The following is a 22,161-nucleotide window of genomic DNA, read 5'->3' on the forward strand; positions in this document are numbered from 1 at the left end:
CCTGGATTCCCTAGGGAGGTAGCAGGTAACTCACGTGGGCCACACTGTTCAGTCAAGACCATCCAACATGTGCAAATCTCGGTCTATTTGAGTTGGTAATTCACGTGATCTAATTTCAGGAAAGTAAGGCACAGGTTTTGCTACAGGCACAGTGGTAGCAATAATACCCCTAGGTAGGGAACAGTCAAATTCATCATTGAATGTTCTTCCTCCTGTTCTCTCTGAAGGGTCTTTTGACTTGAAACTGAGCCCCTGAGCAAAAGCACAAGACCCATCCAGCTCCTCATTTGGATATCAACACGAGAAGCAATTTTCATCAATGGCTCCCTGAGGTACTAATAAAGCGACAAAGTACTGCAAAGATCGAAAAAGGAAAATCTTACTGTTTTCAGGGGGAGGTGAGCCACTGTCCATACAGACTCTAGACAAACACTCAGAGAGGCACAGGGAGAGGTTTGCTTTGTTATTGAGCCCAGTCTCCGCTACCAAGTCCATTTTATAACAACCGGCAAACGCTAAGTTAGCAGCCAGGCTTATGAGCATTGGATGCATGGGGGACTTCCGGTTTTTTTTTTTTTAATACTGTGTACCTGAATGAGATTGGCTAGCTTCATCATGTGACCTTACCAGATGTGCTTATTACAATGACCCAGCTGCTCCATGTGACTTCTGACCTGTACCTTGGTGGCTGGTATAAGTAGACATCCACAAATTTCCCTCAAACAGAGCTAATGCTTGTCTTGCCAAAGTTGGGCTTGGATATGGTTCAGCAAAAGAGCACTTCCCAGGACCCCAACATTCACAGTCACTGCTGGGTGTTTGTGTGTGGGGTCATCAGGGTTCAGGTGATATTTCCCAAGGACCTGTCTGTGAGTTTAAATCCCTCCAAAGAGAGCTCCCAAATTCAGAGCCCATTATCTTGAGTGTAAGACATTTCCCCTTCTGCTTTTGAGGGCCTCATCTCTTCGTTGACTTTTGTGGTGTCCTTCAATCTAGGATGTAATAGCAGTTGCTATGAAGTACAATGGTCCCTCCGTGTCTGCAGGGGGCTGATTCTAGGAGCTCCGGTGGAGTTTGGAATCTGGCTGTGTTTGTGTAGAACTTACACAGTCTTCTTTGGGTTTCACATCATTTTTATCCTATGTACTCCACTGTAAGAGGTGCAAGTAATGGCCGTACTGTGTTGTTGGCAGCAGCAGCAGTAAAAGAGCTTGTACCGGCTTGGTTCTGATGTGGTTTTGTTCTGTGGTTAGTTGGATCTATGGGTGTGCAACCTTGTGCTTAACAACAAAAAAGCAGCTAGCTCATTTAGACACAAAAACGAGATTCTGAATGGTCCTAAAACCTGATGTTTTACTCTGTGCTTCTTAGTGCCAAGAAGAAAATACGTATCTTAATCTTTCACATCCACTACAACAAAAAACCCACCGCCCTTACCGCTGCCGCCAACAAGAAGTCCCTCTCCCCCTTTTGCTAAATATAGAAAATGTTCTCTCGAGGCAGCTCTTCCTACAGGTGCGTGTCTGTTCTGAGCTTCAGGTAAACTGTCTCTATGAAGGGTTTTCATTTTTATGATGCGATACAAGGCAGAGTACTTCCCCAGCATACACAGGGTCGTCTGCAGCACTGGGGAAAGTAGGAGCAATGTTTCTACTCCTTGGAAATAGGAGGCTTTCAATGTTGGGTGTGGTTATAAAGGGGACAGCTGAAGATGACTGCTACAGGACAGCATGTTAACATGTATGTAAATCAATCTATGCATCACAGGCTGACGATGCTCTCTTAGCTTCACCATCCAGATGACAAGGGCCATAAAAGCTACATAGATACACACTTGGCTGTGTACTGTTGCTCTAGAGCCAGGCTTAGAAAACCAGATAGCCCCCCCCCCCCCGCTGCCACCTGAAGGTCTAGGAAAAGGCTGCCTGGCAAGTGGTTTTGCTTCCACAGAAGTGAACTCCTGGCGGTGTTTCTCATCTGGCAGCTGCTGACACAGTGACCTCTGGCACTTTCAGAGCAGAGCATAGTCTGGGAGAGTTGAGATGGTCTGGTCCAGTGGTACAGCTTCTCCAGCACGTTGCTTGGCCCAAACTCTACAGTTGGGGCCATCAGGCAGGCAGATGGCTGCATTATACAAACATAGTGAAACGCCACTTTCTCTGAAGTCCTCTGTTGTTGAAATTATGTAATCCCGACCTTGGGTTTCTACCCTGCCTTTAATTATTTGGTTCCCAGATAAAAACACACACCTTTATATTGACAATAAGCCTTAAACAGTTCAAGAGCTGGGCCGCTGCCTACCCTCTATGCTGTTAGAATCTACTTTCTTATGGATAACCCTGAGTTATTACTGTGCTTCATCTGGGCTGCTCTTAGGGACCTATGGAGACAAAGTGTGGAGCAGACACTGCCCCACCTGGGGGATCCATTCCATATACAGACACCAAACCCAGACAATATTGCGGATGCCAAAAAGTGCATGCTAACAGGAACCTGCTATAGCTGTCTCCTGAGAGGTTCTGCCAGAGCCTGACAAATACGGAGGAGGATGCTCACAGCCAACCATTGAACAGAGACCAGGTCTCCAATGGAGGAGTTAGAGAAAGGACTGAAGGACCTGAAGGGGTTTGCAGCCCCATAAGAACAATACCAACCAACTAGACCACTCAAAGCTCCCAGGGACTAAACCACCATCCCAAGAGTACACAGAGATGGACCTATGGCTCCAGCCCCATATGTAGCAGAGGATGGCTTGTCAGGCATCAATGGGAAGAGAGGCCCTTGGTCCTGTCAAGGCTCAATGCCCCAATGTAGGGAAATGTCAGGGCAGGGAGGTGGGAAGGAGTGGGTGAGTGAAGGAGCACCCTCATAGAAGCAAGGCATGGGGATGGGATAGCAGGTTTCTGGAGGGGAAACCTGGGAAAGGGGATAAACATTTAAAATGTAAATTCCTCCTGGTCCTTCTCCCACCTCCCAAGCCTGGGAAACCTGCACTCCACCTATTGGCTGTTGGCAGCTTTATTTACCAATCAGAAGTAACTCGGGGCCAAGGTGTGTGTGTGTGTGTGTGTGTGTGTGTGTGTGTGTGTGTGTGTGTGTGTGTGTGTGTGTGTGGACTCTCTCATCTCTCGACAACCAGGTCTTGGGGGCCCATACTTAGCATTACAAAAGCAAAAGACCAAACCTCCACCTCCCTCTGCATTTGGGGAGCACCCAATATGAGGCTCTGCTCAGCTAACTCCTGTTTGTAAGCTTTTGTCTCAAGTCTCCTTTCTGTTTTTGTGCAGATTCCAAATACACAGTAATCTGATTTAAGTGACAAGAATTAGCTCGGCTTTATCAAGCCCTGGGCATGTCCAAACTCACTTATGAGGTTTAATTAACACAAAGGCAGCCAGCTGTCAAACAGTTTGCAGAACAAACCAAGTTTACTCCACGATTGTCTGTGGAAGTGATCCTGTGGGAGTCTCCCATGGAGCTGCCTCTCGGCTCGCAATGTGACACTCTCAGGGTTACTTAGGTTACATTCATAGGTGCTTAAAAATAACTTTAAGTTGGGAGCGCTGTTCACAGCATTGAGTAAGATGGTGAGTGACCACTTACTCTACTCAGTGTGGACAGCAGCAAGGACCACCTCCACCAGGGCCAGGTGACACTGCTCCATGAGTCAGCTCCAAGGGAAGAACACACTTCCATATGAACTGCTTTTCACATGTTTCCTGAATACCTCAGCTCCCAGGAATGGCTGCAGTGGTATGAGATTCGTGATTTCCAATGATCACAGTGTGAAGTGCGTGTACACACTTGAGGGGTGTATGAGACTTCACCCTGGGTTGCACTGCTGGATGAATGACAATAAAGCAGGCCACACAGGTATGAACATTCCCACGTGAAACCTGTGTGCTTTGAGTAAGAATGGCCCCCATAGGCTCATGTACTTCTATGCTTGGTCATCAGGCAGTGGAACTACTTGAGAGGGATTAGGTGTAGCCTTGGTGGAGTGGGTGTGGCCTTGCTGGAGGAAGTGTGTCACTGGGGGTGGGCTTTGGGTTTCAAAAGGCCCAAGCCAGTACCAGCGTCTCTTTCTTCTTCTGCTGGTGCCTGTGGATCCAGATGTAGAGCTCTCAATTACTTCTCTAGCACCATGTCTGCTTGTGTGCTGCTATGTTCCCCACCATGGTGACAATGAACTAAGCCTCTGAAACTGCGAGCCAGCTCCAATTGAATACTTTCCTTTATAAGAGTTGTGGTCATGGTGACCCTTCACAGTAAGAGAACACTGGTTAAGACAAATCTCATTATGTTGCACACTCGTTTTAATCAATTAAGAAAGTTGAACTGCAAAATAGAAAGGCTGTACATATCATGACAGAGTCTACACTGTACAAACACCAGCTGAACACCTGTGGCAGGCTCTATGTCATGTGGGCTAGCTTAGAATATATGTAGCCAAGGCTAGTCTCAAACTCACGCTCCTGCTTCAGCCTCAAGTGCCAAGGGTCACAGATGTGCAGCACCACATCTGGCTCACTCCTCCTTTATGTGTGTGCTGTATGCATGTGTATGTGTTCATGTGGGCGCACATAGGTATGTGTGCATGCATGTGGAGGCCAGAGGCTGATGCCACTGGGTGTCTTCCTCAATCATTCTCTGCCTTGTTTGGATGCAAGGTCTCATACTGAAACTGACTAATTTGGTTAGAAGGGCTGTCAGGGGTAGCAAGGTGGTCTGCCCAGTTTAGCTCGGTGCTGGGAATCTGAACTCAGGCTTGTGTGGCGTACTTTACTGTGCATGGACTCATCTCCCTAGCCTTATGTCCACAAATTTTTAGGTAGGGTGACAGACTCCTTGTACCCAATTCACATGAATGCCACAGGAGTTTGTGACGTTAGCCACTGGAACACCTCACTACTTACATGCATGCATGCTCCAGCTTTGATATGAATCCAGTCTAGTTAGCACCGAGAAGAAATTCCTCCCAGGAGATAGGTCTCTGGAACCTCCCAGAAGTTAAGGAAGATATTATGGGGTATGTGCCCTGTGTTTGGAAGGCATGGATTCTCTACAATATATGACATCTTTAGTACTTGGGAAGGGCTCAAAGGTAGTGGACAAGGCTGACTGACTGATCAGCAGAGTTACCTGGAGAACCACACTTTAATTGTTTTTAAATTAAGGCTTAATTAATTTTTATGTGTATAAATGCCGTGCCTGCATGTATGCGCACCATTGCACACCTGGTACTTCAGCAGCGTTCAGAGGGCATCAGATCCCTGGAACTTGACTTACAGACAGTTGGGAGCTCCTGGAGCACTGGGAACCAAACCAGGGTCCTCTACAAGAGCAAACGTAATGTTTAAAATTTCAAATGGACTCCTAAGTGCTGAGCCATCTCTCTCACCTTGAGAACTGTATTGTAAACGTTCCATCTTCGGGTTCCTCATTCCTTGCTGACTCCAAGGTGTGAAACAGCATAGGTAACATGCATTTATATGGCTTTCTCAGTGTCCTGGAGTCTCAGGATTACACACGGCACACTTCAGTGTTCATGGCCTTCCTTGGTGATTGCCAGAACTAAGATTGCAGTGTGCCTGGGATGTGGAGGGCTTGGGACTCTGCATTTGTAGGTTTGAGTGGCTGGGTGACCCTAGACTCCCCATCTTGATCCATGTCCTCATTACCTGTGTCTGAGCTGGTGCTTGCAATCTGCAGTTTATGGTGGGGCCCTCCTTTTGAGTCCCCACTTTTACCATTCCTGCTGTGTCAGGAAACGAACGCGCATTCATTGTAATGGGTTTATTTGGTACAAAAGGATAGAGAGATAATTACGTTTACTGCTAAGGACTAAGACACAAAGTCTGCAAAAGCTCTATACAAATGTGGGTGAGGTGGCGAGGAGACATGGTAACACATGGCATCATTCTGAGGGACCTCCAGCTCTTCATTCTAACACAGAAACTGAGGATGCACAGCCATTTCTTCACAGGACAGCTCTGACAGAAAGCAAATGTGACTCAGTTTATCGGCTCCTACAAGGCAGGCAGAGCAAGGGGCGATTTCACCCAGTACTGGGAGGTTCCGCCATATAGAATGGGTGCTGACGGTGGTCAGTTCTGCAGAGGCTGTTTCTAGCGCTGGGTTCCTATGTCCTTGGCTTCTCCTGATTCTCAATGATAAGCTTGTCAGTTGAGTACAGTTGGCCAATAAGGACCTGAAGGCAAAGAAAGACACCAGGTAAGAATTGGTGGACTCTGTCAGATATTTGGTTTGAGAAAGAGCCTTGCTATGTAATTTGGGCTAGCCTTGATTCGGCCATCTTTCTGATAGTCTCCCAGTTGCTGTAATTATAGATATATGCCATCAGCCTGTTTTTATTTCTAATAAAAATGTGCAGGTGCCCGTCACGGCAGGCTGATGCCCGTGTAAACTGTGCTGCAGGGTAAAGTTCGTTCCCACCGTTCCCACATGCCTTCGCTAGTTTTATTTTCCACCTCCTAGTCTTGCTGTGGAATGTTAGCGAGACCCCGTGTTTCTCTCAAATGTCACCATGGTATTGGTCTTGGTATTTGGATATGGCGAGGCTATCCACTAGGCTCCCTGGCTGCCAGCTGCAGGCAGAGCCATCCATGTGCAGAGCTCTCCACCCCATGAGAATTGCTTCCCTTACAGATGGCAGCCTGTGCTGTGTCTGCTGGGGTTGGTAGTCTATGCTCACCAGGCTCCTGCTTCCTGTCTTTCCTGCCTCTTTCGTTGTATCTTTTTAAACTAAGTGTCTCTGTTGGTATCCTAGTGTTCCCACTACCTCAGATGCTGCAGTAGCAATGCGGGGCTGTCCCTTTTCTAAAACAAAGATTAGCTGTTCTGGTTTCTCACTAATGGCACTTCCTAGGCAATACTCTAAGGAACAAACAGAACTGGGGAGGAACTGGGCATTAGGACATCTGTCTGGATCTCAGCACTTGGACAGTCTCTATGGACCATCTGGGGCGAGAAATTTCTCTTTACAAAGGCAAATGAGAGCACACTCCCAAGGTCGGGGCTGCCACCCAGAGTGGTCAGTCATGTGTCAGAGCCCAGACTCTCTCAAGGCTCCCCCACTCCCTGCCCCTCAAGGTTTCTCTTTGAAGCCCTGGGTGCCCTGAAACTTGCTTTGTTGATCAGGCTGGCCACAAACTCAGTGATTCACCTGCCTCTGCCCCAACCCTGGGATTGAAGGCGTGCACTACACCGAAGAGCCTTCTCAAGGGTTCTTTTCCTGCCTTATTAATGCTGTGGCTTAAGGAGAGGGCCAGGGCAAGGGAGTATGTCCTTGGCAAGGAACACAGTCAGTGTGGCTCACTCGTACCAATGCTGGCAGTTGTAGAGGCCTCTTGCCTCTGTTTCCCCATGCACTGTCTTGCATGCAGTGTGCACTCAGAGCAGGCAGGCATCAGCGCAGCCTGCCTCCCGTTGCCAGCAAAAGTGGGAATGAGCACTTTAGAATAATTCTGGACAAAACCACAGTGATGAACCTGCTTCTGTGTCTGTGGTCTTGTATTCTTATTGACATGGAATGCCAGGTGGATGAGGCCTGGGAAGCTCATTTCTCAGGAGCAGAACTGAACACTCTGATAAATATGCTGGAACCTTCTTAGGTCTGTGATTAGCTGGGTAGAGCTTTTTTCCTCATTTATTCATTCATTCTCTGGATATCTAAGGAATCATTTCACAATCCTAGTGAGTGGAGCCAAGGACTTCTCTGGGCTTTTCAAATGTCAGCCTTAAGTTTCTGCTGATGGATTGAGACACATGTCTTAAGACCAGCACTTTCCTCAACCCTGAATATTTGTAATATATATTAGTAAACTGCAAAGAGAATATATTAATGCATACATTAATACATTGTTTGGTGCTGTTTAACTCATTGAGAAGCTAGCTCTGGAGGCTGAGTTGCCCCCAGCCCCATTTCAGACCCAAGCATGTTTATCTCAGCATGTCCCCAAAGACCCCATGTCTACTCATCCCTGTGAGAAATACAAAGGAGAACAGACACCAGCCCAAGCATGAAGATGCCATGTTCTTGAGACCAGGAGAGCAGCTGTTAGAATCCAGACCTCATGTCCTTGAACACAGCTGGGAGGTAATCATTCCCAGGCACCTTCCCAAAGCAAGACTCTGCTACTGTTTATCCCTCGACACAAACAGGGATGCCCGTGACGATGGCTAATTAGAAATCTCACCCAGGAGCAGACAGACAGTCTTCCTGGGACCTTCTCCAGCACACGCTCTGGCTGACTGCTCTGGTTCCAGGACTTGCCCAGTTGGTTTCTGGATGCTATGTCTGATCTCATGTCCTCCCGTCTTTTTACTGTTTTAGTTTTTTATTCCTGCTTGCTGAAAATTAATAAATTTACTCCTTCAAAACCAAAAGCATGGCTAGTGTGGATCCTTGTCATCTGAAACAGACCTATGGGTTCACTATCAAGTTGTTTTCACAAGAGTTAAAATACAAATAGTTTTTTAAATAAAGTAACCAAATCACTATTTTTTGGAAAAGTCCACATAACTGAGATAGGTGACACATGTGACTTTATTTAGCAGTTCAAATGGGTCAACTAGGTTTATATATGGTCTATTCTGGAGCACTAATAGGAGCCTTTCTTTTCTGTTTTGGTGTTGTTGTTTTGCTTGTTTTGTGTGTACTGTAACTGTCTGATATCTCGATATCTGATATGTGACCCCTGTGAAAGGGTCATTCCACCCCCAGAGACCGTGGCCCACAGTGAGAACCACTGCTCCAGCTCCAGCCTGCATGCCTTTCCCTCTCTTCATTTGGTGTGCTCGCTATTTCTGTGTTGCCTTCACACAAGCTAGAAGCTAGAGATATCTGAGAGGAGGGAACTTTAACTGAGAAAATGACTCCATAAAATCTGGCTGTAGGATGTTTTCTTAACTAGTGATGGATGGGGGAGGGTCCAGCCCATTGTGAGTGGTGCCATCCCTGGGCTGGTGGGTCTGAGATCTGTAAGAAAGCAGGCTGAGCAAGCCAGTAAGCAGCACTCCTCCATAGCCTCTGCATCAGCTCCTGCCTCCAGGTTCCTGCTCTGTTTGATTGATTTCTTGTCCTGACTTCCTTCAATGATGAACAGTGATACGAAGTGTAGGCCAAACAAACCTTTCCCCCTCAAGTTGCTTCTGTCATGGTGTTTCAGCAGCAGTGATCCTAAGATACTTGGCCTTCTTTTTCCTTGGTATATGAACTGGGTGGTTGAAACATCAAAGTTATTTTGCACTGTGAGAGAAGTCAGTCAGATCTGGGAGTCCCACTAAGAATGAGGGTACAGAGGAAGTACCTGGATTTCTGATGTTCATGGAGCTGCCCTGCTAGCCCAGGGTACCCTCCTTTGAATGAGTTATGGTAAAGATATTGATATTTTGGAGGGATTTGGGGGTGTCCTGGGATTAGAGTCAGGGCCTTGCACATTACATGCAAGTACCCCACCCTTGGGCTACTTACATTCCTAGGCCCTGCCCATCCCACCCCCCTGGTTATTAATTTATATGTAGGTTTAAATGTGCAGGGGATATAACTGACGTATACAGTGTTTTCCAGCAAGCTAAGCCTTGCATTGAATCTTTAGAACTTCAAAAACCAGGTGTACAACTGTTTACCAAGTACTTGGGAAGTAGAGGCAGGAAGATCAATGTTGAAAGTCATTGTTGGTGCATATTCATTATAGGTCTAGCCTGGGCTACATGAAACCCTGTCTCAAAAAGACAAAAACAAACTCAAAGTAAAGAGAGTGTGTGCGCGTGTACACACACACACACACACACACACACACACACACACACACACACAAAAGTATTTAAGTTTGGAATTGTAGCTTGCTCATTCTATTTAACCATGTAATGATCACTCACTATTATCTGATTTAATGTCTCTTTCAAGACAGATTTATTTTCAGGTGTGTGTGTGGTGTGTGTGTGTGTGTGTGTGTGTGTGTGTGTGTGTGTGTGTGTGTGTGTGTTGTGTGTGTGTGTTGATGGGATTTGAGTGCACATACCCACAGGGGCAAAAGGTGTCAGATTTCCCTGGAACTGGAGTTTCAGGTGGTAATGAGATGAGATGAGGACCAAGGTGAGTTCTTGGTCCTCAAGAGCAGACAGCACTCTTAACTGCTGGGCTATCTCTCCAGCCCCTGAATGAATATCTTTAATAGTGTTATAGCAAGTACTTCATTAGAAATATGTGTTGTAATGTATTTGTTTTTCATTATGAACATACAGCCTCCTTTGGTTAATGCTAGGTTAATATGTCTTTTTTCCTGATATTTTTGTTAATGAAAGTTTCTAGAAGCAGAGTTACTGGGAATAGTTATGACATTCTTAGGACTCCCTAGGGAGCTTCCAAATTGCTTTCAAAAGAGGTTTTCTTGCTTTTCCAACTTATGCTCCCTCTGGTGGCCTGTCTGAAGGCTTTGTGTGATATAAACCTATGACAAATGTGTCTTGCTCCACATAACAGGGTATGTGGACTTGGGTGTGTAAAGCAGCAACAATGCATTCCTAATGAACCCCAACCCGCTGTGACCGTGAGCCTAAGGCAAGCTTCACAAACCCCAGTAACCTAGGGCTGGGAAACGGACAGAGGCCAAATGCACCAACTTATAGTTCACTTTGACCCAAATATCACTTAGGCTTTTTATCATTGTTTCTTTCCAATCAGGGTCTCTCTCTCTCTCTCTCTCTCTCTGCAGTCTTGTCTTAGACTCTCTCTGTGGACTAGGCTGGTCTCAAACTCTTAGAGATCTTCTGCCTGTCTCTGCCTCCCAGGTGATGGGATAAAAGGTGTGTGCCACCACCTGCTAGCCGTCAGTTAGGTTTTTAAAGTCTATTCAGTGCTGGGATAGAGTCTAGAGCCACATGAATGCTGTATTAGACATACTACCAACTCTTAAATAAATCTGTTCAGTTGTGTAATTTTATGGCTATCGTGATAATGTGAAGAGAGGTAAGTAAACATAAGGGTGACTGAGATCAGTCTGTCTAGAATTGTGTCTGTTCTACATCCCCTAGCTGCCCACTGCCTGTCTTTGAATGTCTCACACACTGCAATCAGGCTGCAGGGCTCCAACTTCTGTGCCTCTCTGCCAGGTTTACTATCAAGAGAGGCTCCCCTGATGTTCATCCAAGCAGAGCCTGCCCACCCTTTGGCCCAGAGGTTGAGGCATCCCTGGTGTCCTCTGTAGATGGGGATCTCTCCCTAGGAGAGCACGACAGAGATGCAGCACTCATATGGTTTTCAACACACTGCACTGACTTTGAATGAGCCTGTTTGATGATGATGGAAGGAGGCGGCAGAGGGCATGGGATTATTGACTTACGTTGCTCTCACAGCCACAGCCCAGGACTGGACAGGCAAGTGGTCACTGTCCAGTAAATACGGTCACCTACCACATGATGTTCTGATCAAAGACACATGTCCTACATGATGGTGGCCCTATAAGATCATATTGCCTCGTGGTGCTGTAGCCATATTAGTTTGTGTGAACAGACTCTATGATGATTCCACAGCAATAAATGTGCTAATGACAAATTCCTCAGGACATACCTGTGCCATCATCAGTGCTGCATGGTGGTGTCTTGCAACCTGTAGCGGTAAGGTTCTATGCTGGTTACTGTGAAACCTAGATCTGCTGTGGTTAATTAAGCGTATAAATACAGACCCAGCAAAGGCAAGCTGATAGAAACAGCAATAGGACCATCACTTCCTGCAACAAGAACGCCCACTGACTGTTAAACAGAACTCAACAGTATAATGTTGGCTGAGCAGAGGTTTTATGCCATGATCCAGGGTTACAGGGATTGACCCAGAACAATTACAGGAGAGGTGAGGGGAACATTGAGTTTACCCAGGAAGGGAATTCCAAACAGCTATGTCAATGAGAGCTATGGAGCAGAGCCCACAAACGTACATCTAACTGTACAAGGTGTCAGCATATGCAGGAAGTTGGTGTGATTAAGGCTGCAGCTGATAACGCAGTATGCTGCCACTAGGCTGCAGGTTAGACATCAAGGGAGTTAAGGAAGTGCAATTAGCAATTTCCATTTACAGTCCCCTCAGAATCCACACCTGACTTCCACAGTCAGGCCAGACAATTACTGTGCATAAATTGGTCATTAAAATGGATCACACTTTTCTTCTGTAAACTTTTGGAATTGGCATTAGAGTCTATTTGAAAAAGACAGATTATTCAACTGCAAGTAAGATCCAAGAAAACAGAATTATCTTAATCCTTAAGGTCTTTACTGCTAACTTCAGAAGTGACGTGCACTCACCCTCCAGTGCACCTGAGACTCAAGGGGAGGAGAGCTGGGCTCAGGAGGGGGTAGAAGGACCAGCCAGTGGAATGGATCTGCCCTGCCAGGAATCCTAAATCTGCCCCTGCAACTTCCTGCTTGTTTCACAGAGTAGGAGGGAAGCAACTGGACAACAGGCATGGGGAGCACTCGGCAACTGTTCTAGCTACCCAGAGTCCTAATGTGGGGAGACACGTGGCAAGTGTGTGGAAGGCTGCGTATGTGCATGGCCCACCACAGTCATGACGTGTATCGCCTTCAGCAGATTAAAGTGCCATGCCAATGACAAGGCCACGTGGCTTTGAATATAAGTTTTTTTTTTTTGAAATTGGATTGAACTTGAGAAATGACTGCTGGGTTGGTTCTCATCTTCTCTAGAGCTGTGGTTTCCTGCCCAGGAGGGCCCTCATACTCTTAACTGGTTTGAGGGCTTGGTGAAGGAGTGCATAGACACTGGAAGTGAGAAGAGAGATATGGACTTCTGGCTGTGCTGGTAAGATCCAGGGTAGAGCACTGCTGCTCGCTTCCTAGAGGTTACTAAAGCTGGCCAGGCAGGGACATTTCCTAGGCAAGGGGCGATGTGCCTCAAAAGCATGTGATGAGACTTTTAATCTGCATTGAGAGGAAAGTGGCAGGGCCATCTAATGAGCATCTGCTACATGCCAGGGCTGCCCCAAGTGCTCAGGAGCATTTCCTGTAAGAGAACACAACTTGTTTTGCTTTAATAATCGTTTTGAAAGGCATGTCCTTGCTCTGGCGAGCATGTCCTTCCAGTTCACACCCTGAAGCCAGTATCACAGTGATCTACACTGGATAAAAGCCAGTGCAGTACCAACTGTCATAGCAACTAAGACCACACCAAAATATAGCCTTAATCAGAAATGTGTGGTGTTGCTGAGACGGCTCCATGTGTAAAGACAGCCGCCAAGCAAGGCAGCCTGAGTTCATGCCTCTGGACTGACAGGGTGGAAGGGAAGAACTGATCTCGCATGCTGTCCTCTGATTTTATACACCTGCTTGCAGCATGGGTCTGTGTGCTACACAGATGCACACATAAATGTAATAATATTTAAAAAACAGAAAGAAATATGTGTGATTGTAGGGTGGTAGGGTTCCGAATCCCCTCTGCCACAGGGCATGGCCTCTGGAGAGGTGGGACGCAGGGAGTGATCAGGCTTAACTCAGCTGTCACTGGGCAGGTGCTGGGCCATAGGGAAGCCCCAGGGCACTGTTCAGGGGTGGGAAAGCGCAGTCTGAGGTGTGGGACAGCTGGAGCTGACTTGGAGGTCCCCAGGCGATGAAGATGGGTCCCTCTGGTTCTCAGGCTCTTGGACACTCAGGAGCTGCTGGATGTCAAAGAAGAGCTAAGAACAGAGTGGGGGCCCATGGGGGGCAGGGCGGATCTGGGAGAAGGGGGGAATTCTGGCTGGTCCCACAGGTGGTTTGAGCTTAGTGGTGGTTGTGGCTGGGAGCACAGAGAGGCCTTCTACGGGAGACTAGATAGTGGTTCTATAGGCAAAGGCTTTCTCCATGGCTCTCCACGGCAAATCCCGATAAAAATAGGCAGTCCATGGTTTTAAGACATTTATTGTCATGGAGGAAAGTGGATGTGTAAAATTGTACCCTATTCTCAGGGTAGGCCTGAGATTAAATATCTTTTGCAGGGAGGAGTGTCTAGGAAGGAAAACTTATTGGCCAAGCCTCCAGGTCTTTGCCTACCTCATTAAAATGGAGATCTGTCTTGACCCTTTGTCCTCTACCTGTGGAGGGGACTGGGGCCTTGCCCTTATGTGACTGATGGCCACAAATCTATGGAGGGCTGTGGCTAGTGACAGGGGCCTTGTATCTGCGGACAGGCAAAGTGCCTACCATCCCTTCAGGGTCACCGGGGTTTCAAGCCTTAGCTCAATTGGGAACCAGGTGCTTTTCACGGTCCCATATGTGATCTTCAGGAATAAACTAGAAAACTTAAAACTCTAGGCTGGGTGTGGTGATGTAAGTCTGTAATTCCTGCACCCAGGAGGCAGTTTGTCAGCCTGGGATAGTGTTTTTAGGCCAACACTCTCTCTATGTAGTGAGACTGTCTTAGAATGCCAAAATAACCAAATTATCCTTCTGCCTAAACTGAGAAATGTAGACTAACCCTTCCCCTGCACAGCATCACACTGTAGCCGCAGACTACAGCTAGTTATACAGTCCCAGCTCCCCAAGCCCGGGATCCTGCTTTGGCTTTCCAAACGCTTGGGCCACAAGTGCGAGCAATGGCGCTCAGCCTCTAACACAGATTTTTCATGAAGACCGAGATCAGCCAACTTGTGGAAAGGCATGATTTATAGGGCTAACAAGGAAGAAGAGGATGAGACTGCATGTGGAGTACACACTCACGAGCCCAGCCTTTAGTAGAGGTAGGAGGACTGAATTTGAAGCCAGCCTGGCCTCCACAAGAAGACTTGATACAGGGGCAAAGCAAAGTAAACTACCAGACAGACAAACCCCCAAAAGACAATGATATCAAAACAGAGAACACTCTGAAAATCTAAAATCATTTTTGGGCTACAACCAAAATAGTAGGGTACTTGCCAGAGGTGAGAGGTCAATACAGCAGAGCCTTTCACACTGGACCCAGACATCAATTAGCTGACAAACTCAGTCTTACTCTCGGGGATTTGGAACTAGACTTGAAGGGGTCATTGAGAACATTCTCTGAAGCATCTTCTACGGATCCTTAAGGATACGGTATATATTGCTTTATATTTCTGTGTACTTTAATCCAATAATGGTGTTCCCAAGGTGATCATGAATTTCTGGGAAGATGCACTGAATTTATCTTATGCTTCCAAACATTCAGTTTCAGAAGCACATTTTAAAGCTCTCTCACTCTCTCAACATGGCTACACTTAACAGGGGATCTGCAAGGCAATAAACACAACAAAACGCCTTTCAGCTATCAATTAATGATTCTCCCATGGAATTCCAGCTTGAGGCCTCTTCTCAGAGGGCAAGTACCCAGCTGCCCACTCTCACTGGCCTGTGCTGCAAAGGGCAAGCACAGAACCAGGGTCTGGCGCTCAGGTCGAAGCCAGACACCTTGTCCAACTGTGCAGTCCACTCAGCCACTCTCTGAAACACCACTGCAGCCTTGTCACTGTCCATTCTGTCTATAGGCCCTGAGTTAGACACATTGGGACCTTCTTAATGAGGACAGAGGTGGTGACATAATACTTGTTCCTGTGCAGTAACTGCTCCTGGTAGGAGTAAGACTAGTGTTGCTTGGCAATTTTCAGGTATAATTATCAGCAAAGAAAAAAAAAAAAGAAGAGAAAAAAGGCCAAATATACTTCCCTCCTTACAACCCACACCATGGCTAGCAATTATTGTTGTTATCCTTGCTTGTAAGGACAGGGAAAGCAGATACAAGTGTGCGTGCTTTCATTAACATATCCATGCATCCTGTGTACAACGGCTGTCCATGCAGGATTAGTGATAGTCAGTGATCTTTCTCTCAAAAGTGTTCTGGTCTGGACAAAGGCTAGCATGGTTCTATAACTCTCACTTGCAGTCACCAGCTTTCTGGGACATCTCATTGTCTGCCTGCATGTCTGATGTTCAGATACAGAAGTAAGACTACTATGTGAGGGCCTTTCTTTGTGTTCCAGGGGAAATAGAACTATTTTTTTTTTTTTTTGGTTCTTTTTTTTCGGAGCTGGGGACCGAACCCAGGGCCTTTCGCTTCCTAGGCAAGTGCTCTACCCCTGAGCTAAATCCCCAACCCCAAAATAGAACTATTTTAAGGGATCTCAGAGACCTGTGGCCTCTAAGGAGCCTGAAGTCACAGCTAAAAGGCTTCCCATTTCAACAAGCTTTTGGTTCTTGCTACAGGGACTGTTTTGAATGGATGCAGGTGTGGGTCAGAGGCTCCTAACATGTCCATATCCCTAATCTGGGAGGGGTTTATCAGGTAGTTACTGTCTGGGCAATACTAAAGTTGCCTTTAGGGAAGCCATGGCATGAGGGGAAGGCAGTCAAGCGCTCTCTCTCTCTTTCTCTCTCTCTCTCTCTCTCTCTCTCTCTCTCTCTCTCTCTCTCTCTCTCTGACATTCCTGAGTGATAAATGACAAGGAGTGTAATCTTAGGAGATTTGGGCCAAGCACTTACCCTTACTATTATTACTGAATGACTACTCTTTAAAACCAACCAAGCAACCAACCAACCAACCAACCAACCCACCCACCCCAGAGAGTAGTTTCTCACCAAGTCCTTCTAGAAGGTAAGGCCACACAGCAAATGAGATGGAGAGACTGCAGGTTATGGTGCTGCTGTAGGACACAAGGGCCCGTGCACTGTTCTCAAGAACTGGATGCTTCCCACTCTGGTCTAGACCAGCGCTCAGGAAAGGGAGGGGTGGTTAAGAACATGAGACAGGAGCAGACAGGAGCAGACAGGAGTCTGATGGGAGAGGCTGGGCAATGAGCGAGATGGTGCAGACTCAGGACTCCAAGACGAAAGTCTGTTACTGTTATGATGGGAATGTTGGAAACTACTATTATGACGAAACCACCCAATGAAGACTCACCAAATCTGCATGTCTCCCAATTTGCTTAATTATGGTCCCTACCTTATGGAAAAATGGAAGTCTATCATTCTCACAAAGCCAATGCTGAGGAGATGAGCAAGTACCACAGCAATTACTACATTAAATTATTGTGTTCCATCTGCCCAGATTACATGCCTGAATACAGCGAGCAGATGCAGAGATTCAACATTGGTGAGGACTGTCCAATATGGCTTGAGCTCTGTCAGGTGTCTATTGGTGGCTTTGTGGCATGTTCGGTGAAACTTAAAAAGCAGCATGTGGGCAGGGCTATGATCAGGGCTGGTGTGCTGTATACTGACATTGATATTCACCATGGTGATGGTGTGGAAGAGGCCTTCTATACCACGGACTGGGTCATGACTGTGTCCTTTCATAAATATGGAGAATACTTGCTGGAAACTGAGGACCTATGGGATATTGGGGCTGACAAGTACTAATGCCAGTAACTTACCACTCCGCAATGGGATCCATGATGGGCCTTATGAAGCCATTTTCAAGCTAGTCATGTCCAAAGCAATGCAGATGTTCCAGCCTAGTGCAGTGGTCTCACAGTGCGACTCAGATCCCCTGTCTGAGGATCAGTGAGGTTGCTTCAATCTGACCATCAAAGGGCACTCCAAGTGTGTGGAGCTTGTCAAGAGTTTCAACTCGCCTATGCTAATGCTGGAAGGAGGTGGCTACACCATTTGTACTGCAGCTCAGTGCTGGACTTATGAAACAGCTGTGGCCCTGGGCTACCATACAATGATGGCTTTTGAATACTTTGGACTGAATTTTAAGCTTTACATCAGCTGTTCCCATATAACTAACCAGAACACTAATGAATAGCTGGAAAAGATCAAGCAGAGGCTCTTTGAGAACTTGAGAATGCTACCCCATGCCCCTGGGTCCAAGTGCAGGCCATCCCAGAGGATGTCATCCCAGGGGAGAATGGTGGTGAGGAAGATGCTGACAAACACATCTCCATCTGCTCCCTGACAAACTCACTGCCTGTGAGGAGGATTCTCTGGTTCAGATGGGGAGGGAGAAGGTAGTTGTAAGAACTCTTTTAACTTCAAAAAAGCCTCAAACAGAGGATGAAAAAGAGAAGGATCCAGAAGAGAAAAAAAGAAGTCACAGAAGAGGCGAAAACCAAGGAGGAGAAGCCAGAAGCCAAAGGGGTCAAAGAAGAGGTCAAGTTGGCCTGAGCAAGGTCTGTAGCTGTCTTCTCCCTGAGTTCCTCACTTTCCCTTAATCTTTTGGATTTTATTTTTTATTCCCTGTGTATTTATATAAAATATATTAAATATAATGTCCTCAGGTACTACATAGGAACCAGGGCCAGGGCCCAGGGCAGTGGTGCTGGGAGAACTCTTCCTAGAGCTCCCTTGTCCATTCTGCCCCGGGTTTGAGTTTTGAACATGGTAGGGTGTGAATGGAAAGAAAAAAAAATGGAAGACAAAACCCTGAACTGCAAGTTAGGAGCTCTGTTAGGATGCCTGGTTAGGGTTGCTAGAAAGGGTGGCGGGGTCTTCTGCGTCCCGTTATTCAGGCTTAGGTAGTACCAGCCATTTTTAGATTGGTTCTTTTTATACCTTCCCACTAGTCTTGGGCAAGCAGAAAAACTTACATTCCCCTTCTTCCCCAATTCTGCAGGTGGACGTTGTTAGCCTAACTTCCTTTTTGAGATATTTTCGTTTTGTGAGACTCTTTGTAATGAAGCAGCACATTTCTACAGAAAGAGAAAAACAAAACAAAGAGCAGGAGACAGGTACATTCTTCTAGCATGTTCTCCCACCTCTGCTGGGCTGGGGTAGAACTGGTAAGGTAGGGACACGAACATGCCCGCCCCGCTGAAGCCTTGTGGAGCATTGCACAACAGCCTCTGTTAGGTGGAAGCCTCAGGACAGAAGAACCAACTCAGGCACCCAGCCCTTCTTGGAATTGAGCAAAACCTGAGACCCAAACATCACGTCAGAGTACAACCTGGATCTTTGCCAGCCACGGTGACAGCAGAGTCTGGGCGCACTGCCGAGACAATGTTCCACTGGAGGTCACGCTCCTGTACTAAGGGTGAGACCCAAGCTTGGTACACGTCAGCCCTTGAACTCAACACTGAGGTCACCTGCACCTCGGCAACAGGCCTTGTCCTGATACAGCAGTGGCAAGGCTGTGCAAATGCTCACCATCCCTCCTTGGTTACAGGCCAGCATGAGCAAACTCCTGTGAAGTGGAAACGTCCAGTTCTTTGGAAAGTTAGTTATATCAAATGATGGTTTGCTGGGGTAAACAGGTGAAAGGATGTCTAGCTAAAGCAAACTGTTTTCCTAGGCAGACCCAGGTGAAAGGATGTTTGGCTATAGCAGACATGTGAAAGGACTCTTGATGAAGGAGTATAAATATGACCCCACAGACAGCGGGAGAGGAGCAGTGAGCCTTGGTTTGGTTTGCTCTGCCTCCATATGCTTCACTGACGACAAGCATGTATTGATTTGCCTTATATAGCGTTGTTGAGCTCAATTTGTGATAACTCCAACATTGAGAGATGCTTGCCCTAGAACTGCTTGTGAGGTTCCTGCAGTAGCTTGCTGCTCCTGCAGCCTCATCTTAGGCCAGTTAGCGAGCCTGGCAGTTTCTTCAGGATGGAACTACAGTTGCTGGTTGGTGCCTGATGTCTGCTTGCTGAAAGGACTGGACTGTAGCTTCTGGTTCGTGCCTGGTGTCTGCCTGCCTAGAGGACTGGTCTGCAACTCCTGAATAGCGTTTACTATAGGACTGAACTGCTGCCCAAGATCAAGCTCACTCCCAAAAACCTATGGCTGAACAGGTTCACTTCCCCGCTATCCTAAAAACTTTTTCTTCTACTATCTCTGCTGGGTGGTTGGCTAGAGGAGAGGTTGAACCCTTATTAAAAGTAGGTTGCAAAAAAAGTATGCCTATACTCCTGACTATCTGTCTGTACCCCGCTCTGGGGAGCATCTCTGATGACCACGGGGGCACTAGGCCGCTCTCACTATTTACTCTCAGGACCACTATGGTTAGGGTGAATGAAAAGGCAGGACCACTATGGTTAGGGTGAATGAGAAGGCGGGCTCAGAGAAGCTGCTCAGGACAAAGGCCAGCCCTGCTCGCACCACTGCAGACCTCCAGCCTACCTTTCTGCTTTAGCTGTGTTCTGTTTGTCACTGTTACCAGCTGCTAACGGCCCAGCACAGGGAACAGTTCTGTCATCTGCACTGTTTATGTGATTCTCTGGGTCTTGGACTTTGTGGGCTTCCAGAATTGAGAGGTCATTACTGAGAGTCATGCTTTCCTCAGTTCTGAACACAGCAGAACCCAAGCAAAGGTAAAAGCCTCACAGAGGAGTCAGTGCTAAGACTCTGGGTAGGAGTCACACTCATTTTCAGACTCAGGCCTGTGCAATGCCCTTGTTTCCTGGTCCCTTTCGAAAGCGCCTGAAGCAAAAGCTCCCCATGATTCACAGCGAGTGTCCGCTTTTCTGGCTTTGTTCAATCATTTTGTACACCAGTGCTTTCTGGAAGTTTCTCTGGCTGCATTCTATCCCAAACTATTCCTAACAGGATGCTGACCGCTGGCAGCAGGTCCCCTTCCTGTGCCGTCATTTCTGACGTCAATGACACACATGCTAGAGAGACTGAGAAACAATAGAAACAAAGGACCAGAAGTGTCAGTGTGCAGGTTCCTATAGCTGTTCTCCTGCTGGCTACCCAGAGAGGTTCCCTTGTCCTCGGGGCCCACAGGATTGCACTGGCTACATTGTGGCACCTTGCTCACAGGCCCACAGGGAGCTGTGAGTGACATTCAAGGACTTCAGGCATGTGGTGTAGCATTGGCAAGATGACATTACAATCCAGGGTCCCTTCTGACTCACTGTGCTCCCTCTGTATCTCCCCCTCTAGCAGTCAGGTCGTAGAGCACACCATAACAGTCACCCTGTGAAAAATATCAGTGTAAGCCCGACTGCATGGCAGGGCCTCTGAGAGGACCCCACTCCTATGTGAGATCTTGCTCCACTGAGGTGGAGCGTAGTCTGGGGACAGGGTGCTCGTCAGTGTTCAGGCAAGCAGGAGGCCCACAGCCCTTGGTTTGTAGGAAGTTACTCTGGATGGGGCAGAGGGTAAAGGTGGAGCCTGAAATGCCAGTGGCCCTTGTGAGGCCAGGGCTTTTGCTTCCTTGGGTTAGCAATCTGGTGTGGACATTGTTCGGTTTCTGATGGTCTGTGAGTGTAAGGTACACGCAGAGCTTCCAAGACTTGTTTCAGACACACTGAGTTTAACACAACAGAATCCTAAAACTAAGCTTGTCTGATTTTTTAAAAAATATTATTTCTAGGTAACTTAAGATTCTATGGCTGGTTTGAATTTATACATTTTATTGTATTTCTATTGAAAGACACATAAATGTTATCTTTTAAAATAATTGAACTTTTAGGAAGTTTGTTTTTTTTTTAAAGATGGCAAATTACACATTGTATTATTGTGCGATTCACCATATTCACCTTGACTTTTGCTTTTGAACTGGGAGGGTGATGTGCAGTACATCGAGGGCCTGTGTGCTCTTTGCCTTGGCTCGGCTTTCCTGGTGGGGCACACTTGCAGAACTACAGAGCAGCAAGCACACGGGGGAAGTGACATTTACACATCTGCATTTGTCTTGCTGGACCGCCCATCAGCCCTCCATTAGGAGATGGGATGCAATGGAAACAGCATCAGGAAGCTGCTGATTCTCAGTCGGAGAAATCGTTTACTCTAGGAACAGTAAAACGGAAGTAGAACCCAAATGCAGGTTCCTTCTCATTGTACGCAAGGCAGTGTTTTATGACATCTGTCATCATTCACAGAACTGCATCTTGGACACGGTGCAACCTTCATCTCACATTACCCAAACTGGCTCAAACTGGGGTGGCACCCAGTGGCCTCATAGACGTGAGCCCTGTCTCTAGCCCACCAATCACTAAAGACTAAATGAAGCTGTCAGGTTTGACAGTAGCTGCACTTACTCCCCTTGAGAAAAGTCAAAGAGACAAGGTTGCCTGCTGACTGACAGCCGATAAAAACGACCACCCATCATTTCTGCCTTCGCAGGGGCAGAGAGGATGTCTGAAGATCTCACGGGCCACTGTGAATTGGCTGACAGTCACAGAAATGAGGATTTGGAGCGATGCCTCCGTCCCCTCTTCATTTCCACAGCCATTCCAAGAACATGTCTTGAGAGCCCTCTGTGCT

At 47.0% G+C, this 22,161-nt stretch overlaps 1 protein-coding gene and 1 pseudogene across 1 annotated transcript in view; one reads left to right on the plus strand and one right to left on the minus strand.

Annotated features, from left to right (window-relative positions):
- Positions 1–5,781: 5,781 nt before the first annotated feature.
- The window catches only part of Lyrm4 (LYR motif containing 4), a 108,152-nt gene continuing 91,772 nt past the window's right edge, over positions 5,782–22,161 (minus strand). The window contains exon 3 of the mRNA XM_032884400.1: positions 5,782–6,211. Within this exon, the coding sequence (XP_032740291.1) occupies positions 6,143–6,211 (69 nt within the window). The 3' untranslated portion in view covers positions 5,782–6,142. The remainder of the gene's footprint in view (positions 6,212–22,161) is intronic.
- LOC116883329 lies at positions 16,818–18,131 on the plus strand (annotated as a pseudogene).

Source organism: Rattus rattus, chromosome 14, assembly GCF_011064425.1.
Source record: "Rattus rattus isolate New Zealand chromosome 14, Rrattus_CSIRO_v1, whole genome shotgun sequence".
Classification (NCBI taxonomy): Eukaryota; Metazoa; Chordata; class Mammalia; order Rodentia; family Muridae; genus Rattus; species Rattus rattus.